General features: G+C 56.6%; 3 protein-coding genes across 3 annotated transcripts; 2 read left to right on the top strand and 1 right to left on the bottom strand.

Annotated features, from left to right (window-relative positions):
- Positions 1 to 259: 259 nt before the first annotated feature.
- Positions 260 to 1,917, top strand: ENH_00030080 (hypothetical protein; the record flags this gene model as incomplete). The annotated part of the gene is made up of 2 exons (XM_013584873.1): positions 260 to 262; positions 601 to 1,917. The coding sequence occupies 2 exons, from the start codon at positions 260 to 262 to the stop codon at positions 1,915 to 1,917; spliced, it is 1,320 nt and encodes a 439-aa protein (XP_013440327.1).
- Positions 1,918 to 4,163: 2,246 nt separating this feature from the next.
- ENH_00030070 (hypothetical protein, conserved) lies at positions 4,164 to 8,610 on the bottom strand (the record flags this gene model as incomplete). Its single annotated transcript, XM_013584872.1, has 4 exons — positions 4,164 to 4,742; positions 5,512 to 6,378; positions 6,767 to 7,072; positions 7,843 to 8,610. The coding sequence occupies 4 exons, from the start codon at positions 8,608 to 8,610 to the stop codon at positions 4,164 to 4,166; spliced, it is 2,520 nt and encodes an 839-aa protein (XP_013440326.1).
- Positions 8,611 to 8,859: 249 nt separating this feature from the next.
- On the top strand, positions 8,860 to 13,743 carry ENH_00030060 (hypothetical protein, conserved; the record flags this gene model as incomplete). Its single annotated transcript, XM_013584871.1, has 10 exons — positions 8,860 to 8,888; positions 9,947 to 10,134; positions 10,281 to 10,388; positions 10,478 to 10,554; positions 10,695 to 10,863; positions 11,180 to 11,637; positions 12,126 to 12,353; positions 12,502 to 12,766; positions 13,235 to 13,571; positions 13,728 to 13,743. 10 exons carry the CDS (start codon positions 8,860 to 8,862, stop codon positions 13,741 to 13,743), a joined length of 1,875 nt encoding a protein of 624 aa, XP_013440325.1.
- Between the last annotated feature and the right edge of the window lie 969 nt (positions 13,744 to 14,712).

Genomic DNA, 14,712 nt, shown 5'->3' with positions numbered 1-14,712 from the left:
TATATATATATATATATATATATATATATATATATATATATATATATATATATATATATATATATATATATATATATATATGCCAGCGGAAGGCGAGACAAAGCAGCGGCGCAGATTCTTTAAACTAATTAATTAAGTAACTGATTAATTAATTAATTATTTATTTATTTATTTATTTATTTATTTATTTATTTAATTATTTGTTGATTGCGGTTTGTTTATGATTACTCTGTTTTGATAAGAACCAATCGACTGACAGATGGTGCGGAACCCCAAACCCTAAACCCTAAACCCTAAACCCTAGACCCTTGAGAGCCAGAGCTCTTGCTGTATTTGCTGCTGCACTTAAACCGCGGCAGCATTTGAATAGAAGTCCTTTGCTGCCCCTTTTTGTTTATTGCATTTAAAACAAATGTCCTTTTTAATTTAATTAATTAATGTTTGTTTATTTCTTTTCTTGTTTTAATTTAATTAATTAATATTTGTTTATTTCTTTTCTTGTTTTGCTCGCAGGCAAGAGATGTGAGTTTCCTTTTGCATGCAAGTGGACCAGTGGACCTGTCGATACACCTCAGCTTCTGAGCTGTATGTACACCGCAGGCGGAGCTCTCTCTACAGCAACAACAAAAGAAAAAAGGACTTCAAAAAAGACTTTCGGGGGCCCCTCAAGGGGGCCCCCAAGGGGCCCCCAAGGGGAAGCACAGGCACTCTGAAGTCCCCCAAGAGGAGGGGCCCCCCGGGGGCCCCCAGGGGGCCCCTGCGGGGCCCCACAAGACCCCGGGGGGCCTCCTGGGGCCCCCGGGGGGCCCCCTGGGGGCCCCCCGCCCCAAGAGCCTCCTCGGGCTAAGGAGCCCCAGGGGGCCCCTGGGGGGCCTTTTGTCTGAGTCTGCTTTTGCTGCTCAAGAAAAGAAAAGACATACAATGATTAGCAGCAACAACAGCAGCAACAACAGCAGCAGCAGCAGCAGCAGCGGCGTCGCTGACAGCAGCAACGACAGCGGCAGCGACAGCAGCAACGAAGGCCGCAGCAGAAGCAGCAGCAGCAGCAGCAGCCGCAGCAGCGAACTGCGCGACTCTGTCTTGGGCGCTTCTGTACACTGGAGTGGGCTGCCAGGCCTAGAGGCAGCTGGAAGTGCAGCAGCAGCAGCAGCAGCAGCAGCAGCAGCAGCAGCAGAGAACATGGGGACCGACACTGCAGCAGCTGGGAAGGATGCAAAGGCATCAGCTGCACCTGCTGCAGCACCTGCAGCAGCAGAAGCAGCAGCAGCGGGTCCAACAGCAACAGCAGCAGTTCTACCACCAGCAGCAGCAGCAGCAGCAGCAGCAGAAGCCAAGGACGCGGCGGCAACAGCAGCAACAGCAACAAGCGCAGCAGCAGCAGTAGCGGAGAAAAAAGCTGAAGGTGCAGCAGCAGCCAAGGCAGCCAAAGCAGCAGCAGACACAGCAGCGACACAGAAGATACAAGCAGCAGCAGTAGCAGCAGACGCAGCAGCAGCAGAAGCAGCCAAAAGAGCGCAGGTGGTAGCAGCAGCAGCACACGATGCAGCAGCAGCAGCACTTTCTTCTGCAGCAGCACGAACAGCCGCAGCAGCGGCAGCACTGCCTGCAGCAGCAACAGCAGCAACAGCAGCAACAGCAACAGCAGAAGCAGCAGCAACAGCAACAGCAGAAGCAGGCACGACAGCAGCAAGGGACAAAGCAGCCCCAGCAACGCCGACCAGTTCAGCAGCAGCAGCAGCAGCAGCAACGGCAGCAGCAGCGGCAGCAAAGAGCAAGGACACTGTACAAGCAGCAGCAAAAGCAGCAGCAGTGAATGGCAAAATCAGCAGCAGCAGCAGCAGCAGCAGCAGCAGCAAACGCGAAGCTGCAGGCTCTGCAGAACGTAGCGCTGCAGCATCTTCAGCAGAAAAGCAGTAGCAACAAGTGCAGCAGCAGCAACTGCAGCAGCAGCAACTGCAGCAGCAGCAACCGCAGCAGCAGCAGGAGATATTGCAGCAGCAAACACTCCTTCAACAACAACCGCAAGAGAAGAAGCAACAGCAGGAGGAAATCCAGGAGCAGCAGCAGCTGCTGCAGCAGCAAGCGCAGCAGCAGCAAGAACTGCAGCTGCAGCAGAAGCAGCAGAAGCAGCAGCAGCAGCGAAAGACTCCTCAGGGGCCACGGCAGCAGCAGCAGCCGCCCAAACCCTAAACCCTAAACCCTAAACCCTAAACCCTAAGGGGCAATCCAGCTACTTATTTATATTTATTTTTACAAACAGCAAACTAAAAGCAAAAGGGGCCCCCGAGGCCTGGGGGGCCCCCAATCTGTCTTGGGGGCCCCCTAAGTTGCTTGTGGGGCCCCCAAAGCATTCTTGGGGCCCCCAAAGTTCCACTAGGGGCCCCCAATCTGTACCCGGGGCCCCCCAAGCCGCCACTGGGGCCCCCAGCCCATTTTTGGGGGCCCCTAAAGTGGCTTGCGGGGCCCCCAGCCCCTTTTGGGGGCCCCGAAGAGCTCTTTTTGGGGGCCCCCCTTTGGGGGCCCCCTGTGGGGGCCCCCTTGGGGGCTCCCCTTTTGTGGGCTCGTTTTTGGGGGCCCCCTTTTGGGGGCCCCCTTTGGGGGCCCCCTTTCGGTCCCTCTTTTTGGAGGCCCCCTTTGGGGGCCCCCTTTGGGGGCCCCCTTTGCAGGCCCCCTTTGGGACCCCCCTTTTGGGGGACGTCCTTTGAGAGTACCCTTTGGGGGCCCCCAAAGGGGGCCCCCAAAGGGTACTCCCAAAAGCTCTTTTTGGGGCCCCTAAAGCTTCCCGGGGGGCCCCCCGAGCTGTAAATAGGGCCCCACAAGCTGCCTTTGGGGGCCCCCTTTGGGGGGCCCCCTTGGGGCCCCAAGTTGTTCAGTTGCCCCCCAGTTGTATAAGGGGCCCCTAATGTGCCTGTGGGGCCCCCAGTGTGCCTGTGGGGCCCCCCACCGTGTCTCCGGGGCCCCCCTGTGTATCTGGGGGCCCCAGTCTGTTTCGGGGGCCCCCCAATGCACCTGGGGGGCCCCTCAGTCCGCGTGTGGGGCCCCTAATTTGCCTGTGGGGCCCCACAGTTGCTTGTGGGGCCCCCAAAGCTGTGTATAGGGCCCTCCAGCCTGCCTGTGGGGCCCCCCAAGCTGTATGGGGGGCCCCCCATCCTGTTTCTGGGGGCCCCCAATCTGTTTGTGGGGCCCCCAATCTGTTTGTGGGGCCCCCTAATGCATTTCTGGGGCCCCCAATCTGTTTTAAGGGCCCCCAAATCTGATTCTGGGGGCCCCAATGTGTTTCTGAAGTTCTCTAGGCTGTCTGTGGGGCCCCAACGCTGCTGGGTCCTTAAAGAGGGAGCAGGGCCCCCAAGGGGGCCCCCAAGGGGCCCCTTGGGGGCCCCCAAGGTGGACCCCAAGGGGGCCCCCAAGGGGGCCCCCAAGGTTGTTGGGGGGCCCCAAAAGTAGAATAGGGCCCTCCCCTTGAGGGCCCCAGCAAAACCTGGGGGCCCCTGGGGACTTGAAGGGCTGCTGAGGGGCCCCCAGGTGAGCTGTAGGCCCCGAAATGTTCCGCGGGGGCCCCCTTAGGGGGGCCCCCCACAGGGTACTAAACCCCTAGAAGGTGGGGGGCCCCCACAGAAGCCTGGGGAGGCCCCTGTGTCGGGGGGCCCCCCTTTAGGGAATTTCTTTCGAACTTGTGGACTTAAGATTTGTTTAAGTTTGGGGCTTTTCTTTGGGGGCCCCATGGGGGGCCCTTGCCTCAATTATTTCATTTCTTTATTTCTTTTGTCTTTTTTCTCCTTTTTTTGAAAGTTTTTGTCTTTTTTATATTCTTAATCTTTTTCTGTCTTCTTTTGTCTTCTTTTCGTCTTTATTTTCCTTTATTTTGCCATTTTCCGCCTTTTTATCTTTTTTCGGTCTTTTATTTTTTTTCCGTTTTATGTAGACTTTAATTAATTAATAAATTAAATTAATTAATTAATCGAACTAACTACTTAATTCATTATTAAATTAATTCAATTAATTATTTCTTTTTATTTATTGTATTACTTGCAAATAAGTCTTCAACAGCACGCGCCAGCTCATCTCGAAGCAATAACAAAAAAGCAATAAACTAAAAATCAAAATAAAAAATATTTTTCATTTGAATGAAATTATCTAAGTCAGCTAATTCAAACTCCGAGCGACTACGGGGGCCCCCAGGCCACCGCCGGGGGGCCCCCCTGGGGGCCCCCCTGGGGGCCCCTCTGGGGGCCCCCCTGGGGACCCCCCTGGGGGCCCCCCTGAGGCGCCCCGGGGGGCCCCCCTCCTGAGGCGAATCCACAGGGGGGTTCTAGTGCTGCAGCAGCAGCAGCAGAAGCAGCGGGAGCAGCAACAGCAGGCTCTGCTGCAGCAGCAGTGGAAGCGGGCTCCGCCGCAGCAGCAGCAGCTGCAGCAGGCTCCGCTGCTGCTGCAGCAGCAGCAGCAGCAGCAGCAGCAGCAGGCAAGCCTGGATTCGCCCGTTTGCAAGTTCTGCTTTTTCGGGGCCTCGAGGTCTCTTCAACTGTCTCCTCTTGAAGGGGGGCCCCCAAATTGCTGCTGCTGGGGGGGCCCCCCAAATTGCTGCTGGAGGGGGGGGCCCCCGGGGCCCCCAAATTGCTGCTGGAGGGGGGGGCCCCCCTGACCCTTTTTAGCTTGGGGGGCCCCCCGCGGGGCCTCGGCGCGGAAGAGGGGGGCCCCCCTGGGCCCTCAGGCCCATCAAAGGGGAATTTGAGCGGAGAGTCAAACTGCACAGACGCAAACCCTAAACCCTAAACCCTAAACCCTAAACCCTAAAAGCAGCGAATCCGCAGAGAATATAGACGGTTTGGGGAGAAAGGGTATAGGGTTTGGGGCGGAAGGGTTTAGGGTTTGGGGCGAAAGGGTTTAGGGTTTGGGGCTGGAATGGCTTGGGGTTTGGGGCTCAAAGGGTTTAGGGTTTGGGGCTGAAAGGGTTTAGGGTTTGGGGCTGAAAGGGTTTAGGGTTTGAGGATGAAAGGGTTTAGGCTGGCTTGAAACTTCTGCAGAAATTATCGAAAGTTGGAGGACTAGAAGTAGGGTTGGTGGTGAGGGTTTAGGGTTCGGTGGTGAGGGTTTAGGGTTTGGTGGTGAGGGTTTAGGGTTTGGTGATGAGGGTTTAGCGTTTGGCGATGAGGGTTTAGGGTTTGGCGATGAGGGTTTAGGGTTTGGCTATGAGGGTTTAGGGTTTGGAGTCAGAGTTTAGATTTGAGACCTTGGCTTTTCAAGACAGGAAGTGCTTTTTCAGGGTTTAGGGTTTGCCGAGGGTTTAGGGTTTACGGGGAGTTAATAAGTTGCGCAGGGTTTAGGATTTGGGGTTTATAAAGGGTTTAGGGTTTAGTGTGGATTCACAGCTTATTGAGGGTTTAGGGTTTACTTAGGGTTTGGGATATATGGAGAGTTTAGGGTGTACGGTTTATGGGGGCCTTTGCCTTCGCGGCGAAGGCTGCTAGGGTTTAGGGTTTGTCGAGGGTTTAGGGTTTAGGGTTTAGGGTTTACGGCTTCTATAAGGGACTTTGCAGGGGCCCCAGGCACTATTTGATTACTCCTTTGGCCCCAAATAAAATAAAACCGCCTTTTGCTAATTGCCCAAAACTCAATCCACTCTTCTTCAGGGTTTCCCCAGTCCTCAGGGGCCCCCAGCCCCCCTTTGGGGGCCCCTGGGGGCCCCCCTGGGGGGCCCCCACCACCGGGGGTCGCCGTGGTGGGGGGCCCCCCTGGGGGCCCCCAAAGGAGGGCCCCAGGGCCCTGCAGGCTCGCGTAGGGGCCCCCTAGTTGTGCCCATAAGAAGCTGCTCCCTAAGGGCCCCTCCTGAGCGGCACTGCGCTGGTATTGGGGGCCCCCGGGGGGCCCCCCTGGGGGGCCCCCTGGGGGGCCCCCTGGGGGGCCCCCTGGGGGGCCCCCTGGGGGGCCCCCTGGGGGGCCCCCGGGGGGCCCCCCCCGGGGGGGGGCCCCTGGGGGGCCCCCCGAGGGGCCCCCTCGCTGGGCATTTTTGAGTTTGTTGAATTGCTGGTTGAGTTTTCGCTGCATGCGTTTGAGGCAATTGCAGCCATTGGTTTGGTCAGTGTGGGGCCCCTCGTCGGTAAAGCGCTCGCTGCTGGCCTCGCTGCTGCTGCTGCTGCTCTTGCTGCTGCTGCTGCTGCTGCTGCTGCTGCTGCTGCGGGGCAGCGCAGCAACGTGGCGCGAAAGCTGCAGCCCCCAGGGCAGACACAGGAAGTCCACTGCGGGGCGGGGGAAGTGCAGCAAAGACAACAAAGGGACTTTTATATCTGCTGCTGCTGCTGCTGCTGCTGCTGGGGCCCCACAGCTGTACACGCTGGGCCACAGAAACCCCACAGCCAGCAGCCGCATCACAAACACCCGCACCTGAGCGCACAAACCCTAAACCCTAAACCCTAAACCCTAAACCCTAAACCCTCGTGGGCAGCGCCCCAGCAAATGCTATTTTGTTAAACGCTTTTTATTTAATAAGGTTTATTCATTTATTAAGTTTTTCTGCTTCGCAAACCCCAGCTGCAGTCTGCATGCGCCGAGGGTTTAGGGTTTAGGGTTTGGGGTTTGGGTCTAGGGCCCGCCGAAGGGATTAGGGTTTAGGGTTTAGGGTTTGCGTAAGGGCTGAGGCCCACAGAGTGCGCGAAGGCGTAGAGCTTAAAGCCTGCCGCTGATTTAGGGTTTACGCCTCCGCGCGACCTTAGGGTTTAGGGTTTAGGGTTTAGGGTTTAGGGTTTAGGGTTTAGGGTTTAGGGTTTGTTACGAGCTGGTGGGTGGCGTCTTCGGGGAGTGTTTCTGTGCAAAACAAATTAGTAATTTCTCTTTGTCCCAATTTATTAATTGACAATAAACCCCCAGCAACAACTCCGAAGCTGAAGTCAGTGATGGGTGGCTGCTGCTGCTGCTGCTGCTGCTGCAGCAGCAGCCGCTCTTGCTGCTGCTGCGCAGTCGCTTTTGCTGCAGTGTCGAAGGAGAAGCAAAACGGAGCAGCAGCAGCAGCAGCAGCACGGCGCTCGCACAGCAGCAGCAGCAGCCCTTCGCTGCTGCTGCTGTCTATACACTCGAGCGCCTGAGCAGCAGCAAACCCCACAACACTTTTTTCTTCCTTTTTTTAATTTTAATTAATTAATTAATTAATTAATTAATTAATTAATTAATTAATTAATTATGTTTTTCATTTCTTTGTTCATTGATTAATTGTTGTAAAAGTCCATTACAACTTCTAATCAAAATGGACTCAAATGGACTTTATTTGACCCGCAAAAAAGCCCGACAAACAAATTAACAATTTAAAAAGATAAATAATATCAATTGGAGAATAAAATGAAAAAATATAAATCAAAAATTCAAGAAAAAGAAAAAAAACTATCCACCGCATGCAGCTACTCATTATGAACATTTTAATCTTTACATACATTCCCACAGGGCCTTGGGGGCCCCCTATAGGGGGCCCCCAAGGCCCTTAGGGGCCCCCTTTTATGGGGCCCCCAAGGCCCTTAGAGGCCCCCTAAAGGGGCCCCCAAGGTCCTTAGGGGCCCCCAACGTCCTCGGGGGCCCCCCTGAGCCCCTTAGGGGCCCCCTAGGTGCTTAGGGCCCCTCCGAACTCTCTAAGGACCCTCTAGACCCATGGGGGCCCCCAACGACCTTGGGGGGCCCCCAAAGTCTTCAAGGGGCCCCCATGCCCTCAGGAGGGCCCCCTAGGCCCTTAGGGGCCCCCTTAGACTCCCGAGGGCCCCAATAAGCCCATAAGGGGCCCCCTAAACCCCTAGGGGCCCCCTTAGACCCTTAAGGGCCCCCCTAGGGCCTTGGGGGCCCCCGAGGGGCCCCCTAGAGGCTTACGCGTTTGAGTGGCGGCAGCAGCAGCTGGGCACTGGAGAAGAGGGGCCCCCTGAGGGGCCCCGGGGGCCCCCCTTTCCCGCAAAAGTGGGTACTTTCAAGAGCCTCTTCCGGGTCTTTTGGGGCCCCCTTTAGGGCCCCCAACTCTCTTGCCACTACCCGCAGCTTTTCCCGCAGCACCAGCGCTGGCAGCAGCGCAGCAGCAACTTCCTGGTGTCTGTACACCTCAAACCCCACATCTGCTGCAGCAGCAGCAGCAGCAGCAGCAGCAGCAACACTCCCAGCGCCCAAACCGGGGCCCCCGGAGGCCCCCGGGGGCCCCTGCGAGGGGGCCCCCCTGGCCCCTGGGGGCCCCCCAGCTTCCCCTGCTACAGAGGGGCCCCCCTCTCCCTGGGGGCCCCCCCCCTCCCCCTGGGGGCCCCCCTCGCCTGCTGGGGGCCCCCCTTCTGGCCGGGGGGGCCCCCCTGCGGGCTGGGGGCCCCCGGACTCGGCCGGGGGGCCCCCCGGGGGCTGCGGGGGGGCCCCCCGGGGCGGGGAAAGGGCCCCCAAAAGAAAAGATGTTATAAATGCACTTGATGAAATGGAGGCCCTTAAGAGGCCCCTCTTGAGGGCCCCCGTGCTGCCAAGGACTGGCAGGGGCAGCAGCAGCGGCAGCAGCCCGACTTGGCCGAAGTAGGCGTCGCTGCGGGCCAGCAGGTCCCGCGCAGCAGACTCGCTGCTGCTGCTGCTGCTGCTGCTGCTGCTGCTGCTGCTGCTGCTTGCGCAGCGCATTCCAGGCCAAACTCCAAACCCTAAACCCTAAACCCTGCTCATGTGCGCCGGGCGCGCAGCACAGACGCTCGAACGGCGGGAAAAGCCCACGGCGCTGTTCAAATTCTAGCCGAAACCCTAAACCCTAAACCCTAAACCCTAAACCCTAAACCCTAAACCCTAAACCCTAAACCCTACTTCAAAGCACTGCAGGGGCCCGGCCCAAGACATCTGAAGCCACGGGACCCACCAAACTAAAAGCAACCTCAAATGCCAATTGGTAAAATCCAGCAGCAAAAGTAAATATTAACAACAAAGGTGGCAGGGGGGCCCCCAGGGGCCCCCAGGGTACCCCAGGGGCCCCCAGGGGCCTCCAGGGGCCCCCAGGGGCCCCCCAGAGGACTGGGGGCCCCGTCGGGGGCCCCCAGAGCCTTGATTTGGGTACTCGCGGGTTTGTGTTTATTTATTGAGTTAATTATTTAATAATTTTAAAATAAAATAAATAATTTCAAACTTGTAGAGGCACTGCGCCTGCCGCCTCCCTCGCTAGCTGCAGCTGCAGCAAACCCTCGGGGGCCCCTTGAGGTCTAGGGGGCCCCTGGGGGCCCCTTGAGGTCAAGAGGGTCTTAGGGGGCCCCTCAAGGCCTGAGGGGGCCCCCCGGGGGCCCTGCAGAGCCCGCAGCAAACTTGGGGGGCCCCACAGCCCTGGGGGGCCCCCCATACTTGCTGGCTGTGCTGCGGTGTACGTACACAGGGGCCCCATGAGGGCTCGCACTTGCTGCTTAGGGGGGCCCCCCAGCTGTGTGGGGGCCTCCAGCTGGGGGCCCCCCAGTTGGGGGCCCCTGGGCCTTGGGGCCCCTAGGAGGCCCCTTAAACGGGTACTGACGCCGCATGCTTGCTGCGGGGCCCCCGGCGTACCCTTGAACCTGAATGGGGGGCCCCCATCCAGCGGAAGGGGGCCCCTCTTTGGGGGGCCCCCCAGCTTGGGGGGCCCCCCAGGGCTGCGGGGGGCCCCAAACTCTTGGGGGGCCCCCCGGCTGGGGGCCCCCCTGAGGGCCTTCTGCAGCACGAGGGATTCCGCTGATGATGCCGGCTTGTCGCAGCTGCAGAAAGCCTTGTTGCCAGGTAAACCCTAAACCCTAAACCCTAAACCCTAAACCCTAAACCCTAGTCCCAAACTCTTAAGCCTATGGCCTACACCGTAAACCCTAAACCCTTGACTGTAGGGCCCTGCCGCCTCTCGCGCCTTCGCTTCAGCTGGCGGGCGCCCCTCTGCAAGGCTTGGTGGACAAGGGTTTAGGGTTTAGGGTTTAGGGTTTAGGGTTTAGGGTTTAGGGTTTGTTGTTGGCGCTTTCAGGAGGCTGGTGGAGCAACTGCCGGTTGTCAAGGCTGGCGCTGCTGTGCACCGCCTGCTTCGGGTGTACGTACACCGCAATTTACTTCTTCGGGATGAGGCCCCTCAAGCAGCAGCAAAAAGAGGGGGGCCCCCGGGGGGCCCCCGTGGGGGCCCCCCGGGGGGCCCCCCTGGGGGCCCCCTGGGTTGCGGTAAGTGAAGATTTGGCCGTTAAAATGCTTTGCATAAAGCAGCATTTAAATCCCCTTTTTGTTTTATTTTAATTATTTTAAAATGCAAATTTTAAATTCGAAAAAGCAAACAAAAACACAAGATGGAGCTTGCTGCAGCTGTATAGACACCCAAGACGCACACACCCCATATCCCCAGCAGCAGCAGCAGCAGCAGCAGCAGCAACAGCAGCAGCAGCAACAGCAGCAGCAGCAGCAGCAGCAGCGGCATGCAGGTAGGGGCCCCCCTATCAGCCTCTGGGGGCCTCCTAACTAGAGTAGGCTTTAGGGTACTTCTAAATAGGTTTTGGGGGCCCCCTATTAGGTTTTGGGGGCCCCCCTATTGAGCCTTTAGGGGCCCCTGGGGAAGGGTTCTGGGGGCCCCCAGAGGCCCAGAACCCAGTGGGTTTAGGGGGCCCCTAGGGGGCCCCCCTACTAGGCTTTGGGGGCCCCCAGGGGCCCCTGGTGGGCTTGGGGGCCCCCAGGGGGCCCCCCATTAGGGTCAAGGTTTCGAGAGTGTGGGGTGTGGGGTGTACGTACAGCTGTGGGGCGCGGAGTGGCTCAGCCACTTGGGGCCGCTGCTGCTGCCGCTGCTGCTGGAGGCCCAAATTGAGCCTTGCCCGGTGCAGCAGCTGCAGCAGCAGCAGCAGCAGCAGCAGCAGCAGCAGGGGGCTGTGCTGCTGCAGGAGGAGCAGACGCAGGCAATAGCAAGTGAGGCAGCAAAAGGACCCAAAATGGGGCCCCCAATGTACATAAAGGGGGCCCCCCATGTAGTAGGAGGGATTGCTGCTGCTGCTGCCACGGCTGCTGCCCCTGTTGCTGCCGCTGCTGCTGCCGCTGCTGCTGCGTCTGCTGCTGCACCTGCTGCTGCGGTTTCCCTCCTGCTGCTGCTGTCGCTGCCGCAGCAGCTGTGCTACAAGTTGCTGCTGCTCATAGCACGGGTGCCACATGCTCCTGCTGCTAGTGGTACTGCTGCTGCTGCTGCTGCTGCTGCTGCTGCTGCTGCTGCTGCTGCTTTGCTTTGCAGCACTTGAGGCCTTGACTTGCACGCGGCCGGCGCGACGGCGCTTCATAGAGCGGCATAGTCAGATTTCAGAGGACCCTGCTGCTGCTGCTGCTGCTGCTGCTGCTGCTGCTGCCCCTGCTGCTGCTGTTGCTGCTGCGGGGAATAGACTGCTGCGTCTGCTGCTGAGGGAGCTTTTAGTGGACGTGAAAAGGCAGTCCTCGCAGCTGCCGACGACTGCAGCAGCAGCAGCAGCAGCAGGTCCAGCAACAGCAGCAGCAGCAGCAGCAACGTGCAAGGACTCCAGCAGCGACAAAGGTAGAACTGCAGCAGGCGATAAAGATGCAGCAGCCCCAGAGCAGCAGCAGCAGCAGCAGCAGCAGCAGCAGCAGCAGCAGCAGGTTGCTAGCCGGTACAGCGCATCACAAAGGGTTTCGCTGCTGCGTCTTATCTTCAGGCTGCTTGATGTGATACCGGCAGAGGTTCGCTGCTGCTGAGTTGTTGCTGCTGCTGCTGTTGTCTATGCTGCTGCTGCTGCTGTTGCTGCTGCTGTTGCTGCTGCTGTTGTTGCTGCTGTTGCTGCTGCTGCTGCTGCTGCTACGCTTCCCTGCCAAGCAACAGATGCAGGCGAGCAGCCTTGGCCCCAGTGACTCCACAGCCACCGCTGCTGCTGCTGCTGCTGCTGCTGCTGCTGCTGCTGCTGCTGCTGCTGCAGGGGCGCGCAGTGCCTTATGAGGACTTGGCGGACTTAGTTGCTGCTGATGTGTCTTTGTGGAATTTATCTCCTTTGCTGAGGGAGCGTCAGGCGCTGCTGCTGTACCGGCTGCTGCAGGCGGGTTTATTTTGCTGCTTCCTGTCCCGGGCTTCCAAACCCTAAACCCTAAACCCTAAACCCTAGGCCCTCAACTTCTGCTGCTTTGCTTCTTTTTCATTTCTTTAAGCAACTTCAAGTCTCTCTTTTGCTGCTCAGTGCAAAGAAAACAGCAGCAGCATCATCAGCAACGAGCTGCTGCCACCCGCCAGCGCAGGCGCCAACAAGCAGCAGCAGCAGCAGCAGCAGCAGCAGCAGCAGCGGGCAGAACCTGCAGCAGCAGCAGCAGAAGCAGCAGCAGCACCAACAGAAGCAAGGCCTGTTCTCAACTTCCTGACGGACCCCGCCACGGTGTACAGACACCGCAACCCCATTGCGAACTTGGGAGTATGAGTTTAGGGTTTAGGGTTTAGGGTTTAGGGTTTAGGGTTTAGAGTCTAGGGCTAGTGGCTAGGGGTTAGGGTTGCGGTTTAGGGTTTAGGGTTTAGCACAGAGACAGTGATTTAAATCTGCTGCCTCATTTATTGCTGTTGAGTTTACACTGCGTAGATCTACACTAAGGGCTAAGCGCAGCAGCAGCAGCAGCAGCAGCAACAGCAACAGCAACAGCAACAGCAGCAGCAGCAGCAGCAGCAGCAGTAATAGTAGTGGCGGCGGCAGCAACGGCACCGAAACCACGTCGAAAACGGGAGTAGCAGCAGCTGCTGCAGTAATAACGGCGCCTACCGCGCTAGCAGCAGCAGCAGCAGCAGCAGCAACAGCACTAACAGCAGCAGCAGCAGCAGCAGCAACAGCAGCAGGTGAATTGCTGCTGCGCGAGATGCGATTTGCTGCAGCTATTGGGGCGTCTTTGGACAGGCGAAGTGGCGGACATAAAGCTGAAGTCTTTGCTGCTGCTGCAGCGGTCGGCCCCTGCTGCTGCTGCTGCTGGTATGGTCCTGCTGTTGCTGCTGCTACAGTTGCTGCTACTGCTGCTGCTGCTGTTTCTGTGCTACTGCTGCTCTTGGTGCTGCTGCAGTTTCTGTCACAATTGCTGCTAGTGCTGATGGCGCTGCTGCTGTTGTTGCTGCTTTTCTTGTTGCTGCATTTGCTGCTGCTGTTGCTGCTGCTGTTGCTGCTGCATTTGCTGCTGCTGTTGCTGCTTCTGTTGCTGCTGCTGTTGCTGCCTAACAGACTACTACTTTCCGCCAGCAGTGGCCAGCCCCTTCTAACTTTCACTGCTGCTGCTGCTGTTGCTGCTGCTGTTGCTGCTGCTGCTGCTTGTTCAGAGCTGCAGCAGCTGCTGCAGCAAAACGAAGAGCCCATCGGGGTGCGGCGGGGGCCCCCCTTGAGGGTCAAAGAAAAGGCGCAGCAAGCAGCAGCAGCAGCAGCACTTGTTGCTGCTGCTGCTGCAGGCAGCGCTTTGTGGCGAATGGAAGCAGCAGAACTTTCTCTCAAGAACGCGGGGAAGGTGAGCCCAGCAGCAACAGCAGCAGCAACAGCAGCAGCAGCAGCAGCAGCAGCAGCAGCAGTAGCAACAGCAGTAGCAGCAGCAGCAGCAGTGGCAACAGCAGCAGTAGCAGCAGCAGCAGCAGCAGTAGCAACAGCAGCAGGCACGGAGTTGAGGTGTATCTACAGCTGCAAGCCATAAAAAGAGCTTAAAGAGTTTAATTTTCTAGTTTTTGCAAATTCTGTTTTAATGCACTGGAGTGTGTGGTCTTGCACTGCCTAGGGTTTAGGGTTTAGGGTTTAGGGTTTAGGGTTTAGGGTTTGGCACTGCAGCGTTCGCTGCTTGTGATGGCTAAATGCTTTTGAGTAATAAATTAAAAAACCCTCAAATATGTGTAAGTATTTGAATATATGAATATATTAAGCATAAAAATATATATAAATATATTTATATGTATATATTCATAGAAATGCCCCATAAATAAATAAATAAATAAATATAATATATATATATATATATAAATTAATGTATATATTTATATACATATTTTAGATTCTACACAGATTGTGGCACATTATTTGTGGACTTATTATCTTCAGGATTAATTAAAGTCCTTATTTATTTTTAAATATATTTTGGATTTGTGCAAATGCATGCACAAAGTTAAGCTGCATTTGCATGCAAAGTTTACAAAGATCTCTTCAAATGAATGACAGAATTAATTCATTTATTTCCAAACGAAATCTGAGGTGTCTGTACACCCTAGCGGCGCCGCCGGGGTGTACGTACAGCTGGCGGTGGGCAAGATGACCGTTTTTTGGAGATTTAAAATGCATTTTGGTTTATTTTTTGATTTTAATTCCGTTTTTGGAGATTTAAAATGCACTTTGGCTTATTTTTTGATTTTAATTCCGTTTTTGGAGATTTAAAATGCATTTTGGTTCATTTTTTGATTTAATTCCGCGGAAATGCTGCAGGTTGCAGCAGCAGCCCTCAAGGGGCTCCGAGGACTCTGTCTTCTGCAGCTGGTTTACAGCTTGGAAGCCCAAATGCTGCAGAGTCCCAAATACTTCAAAGACGAGGCAGCCATGGTCAGCGGGGGGGTTAGCTGCAGCAGCAGCAGCTAGCTAGCTAGCCTAGCTAGCTAGCTGCTGCAGCAGCAAGCAGCTAGCTAGCTAGCCCAGCTAGCCAGAAGCGGCTAGCTAGCTGCGCCTGTCGTGGGCGCCCTAGGCAGCTAGCTAGCTAGCTGCAGCTAGCTGAACAGCCCGCCTTAGCCTGCCAGCTAGCTAGCCAGCGGCCTCGCAAGCGACCTAGCCA

This window comes from Eimeria necatrix, genomic scaffold (genome assembly GCF_000499385.1).
Source record: "Eimeria necatrix Houghton genomic scaffold, Enh_scaff219, whole genome shotgun sequence".
Classification (NCBI taxonomy): domain Eukaryota; phylum Apicomplexa; class Conoidasida; order Eucoccidiorida; family Eimeriidae; genus Eimeria; species Eimeria necatrix.
The sequence above is the reverse complement of the archived record's forward strand: the minus strand, read 5'-3'. Positions and strand labels throughout refer to the sequence as shown.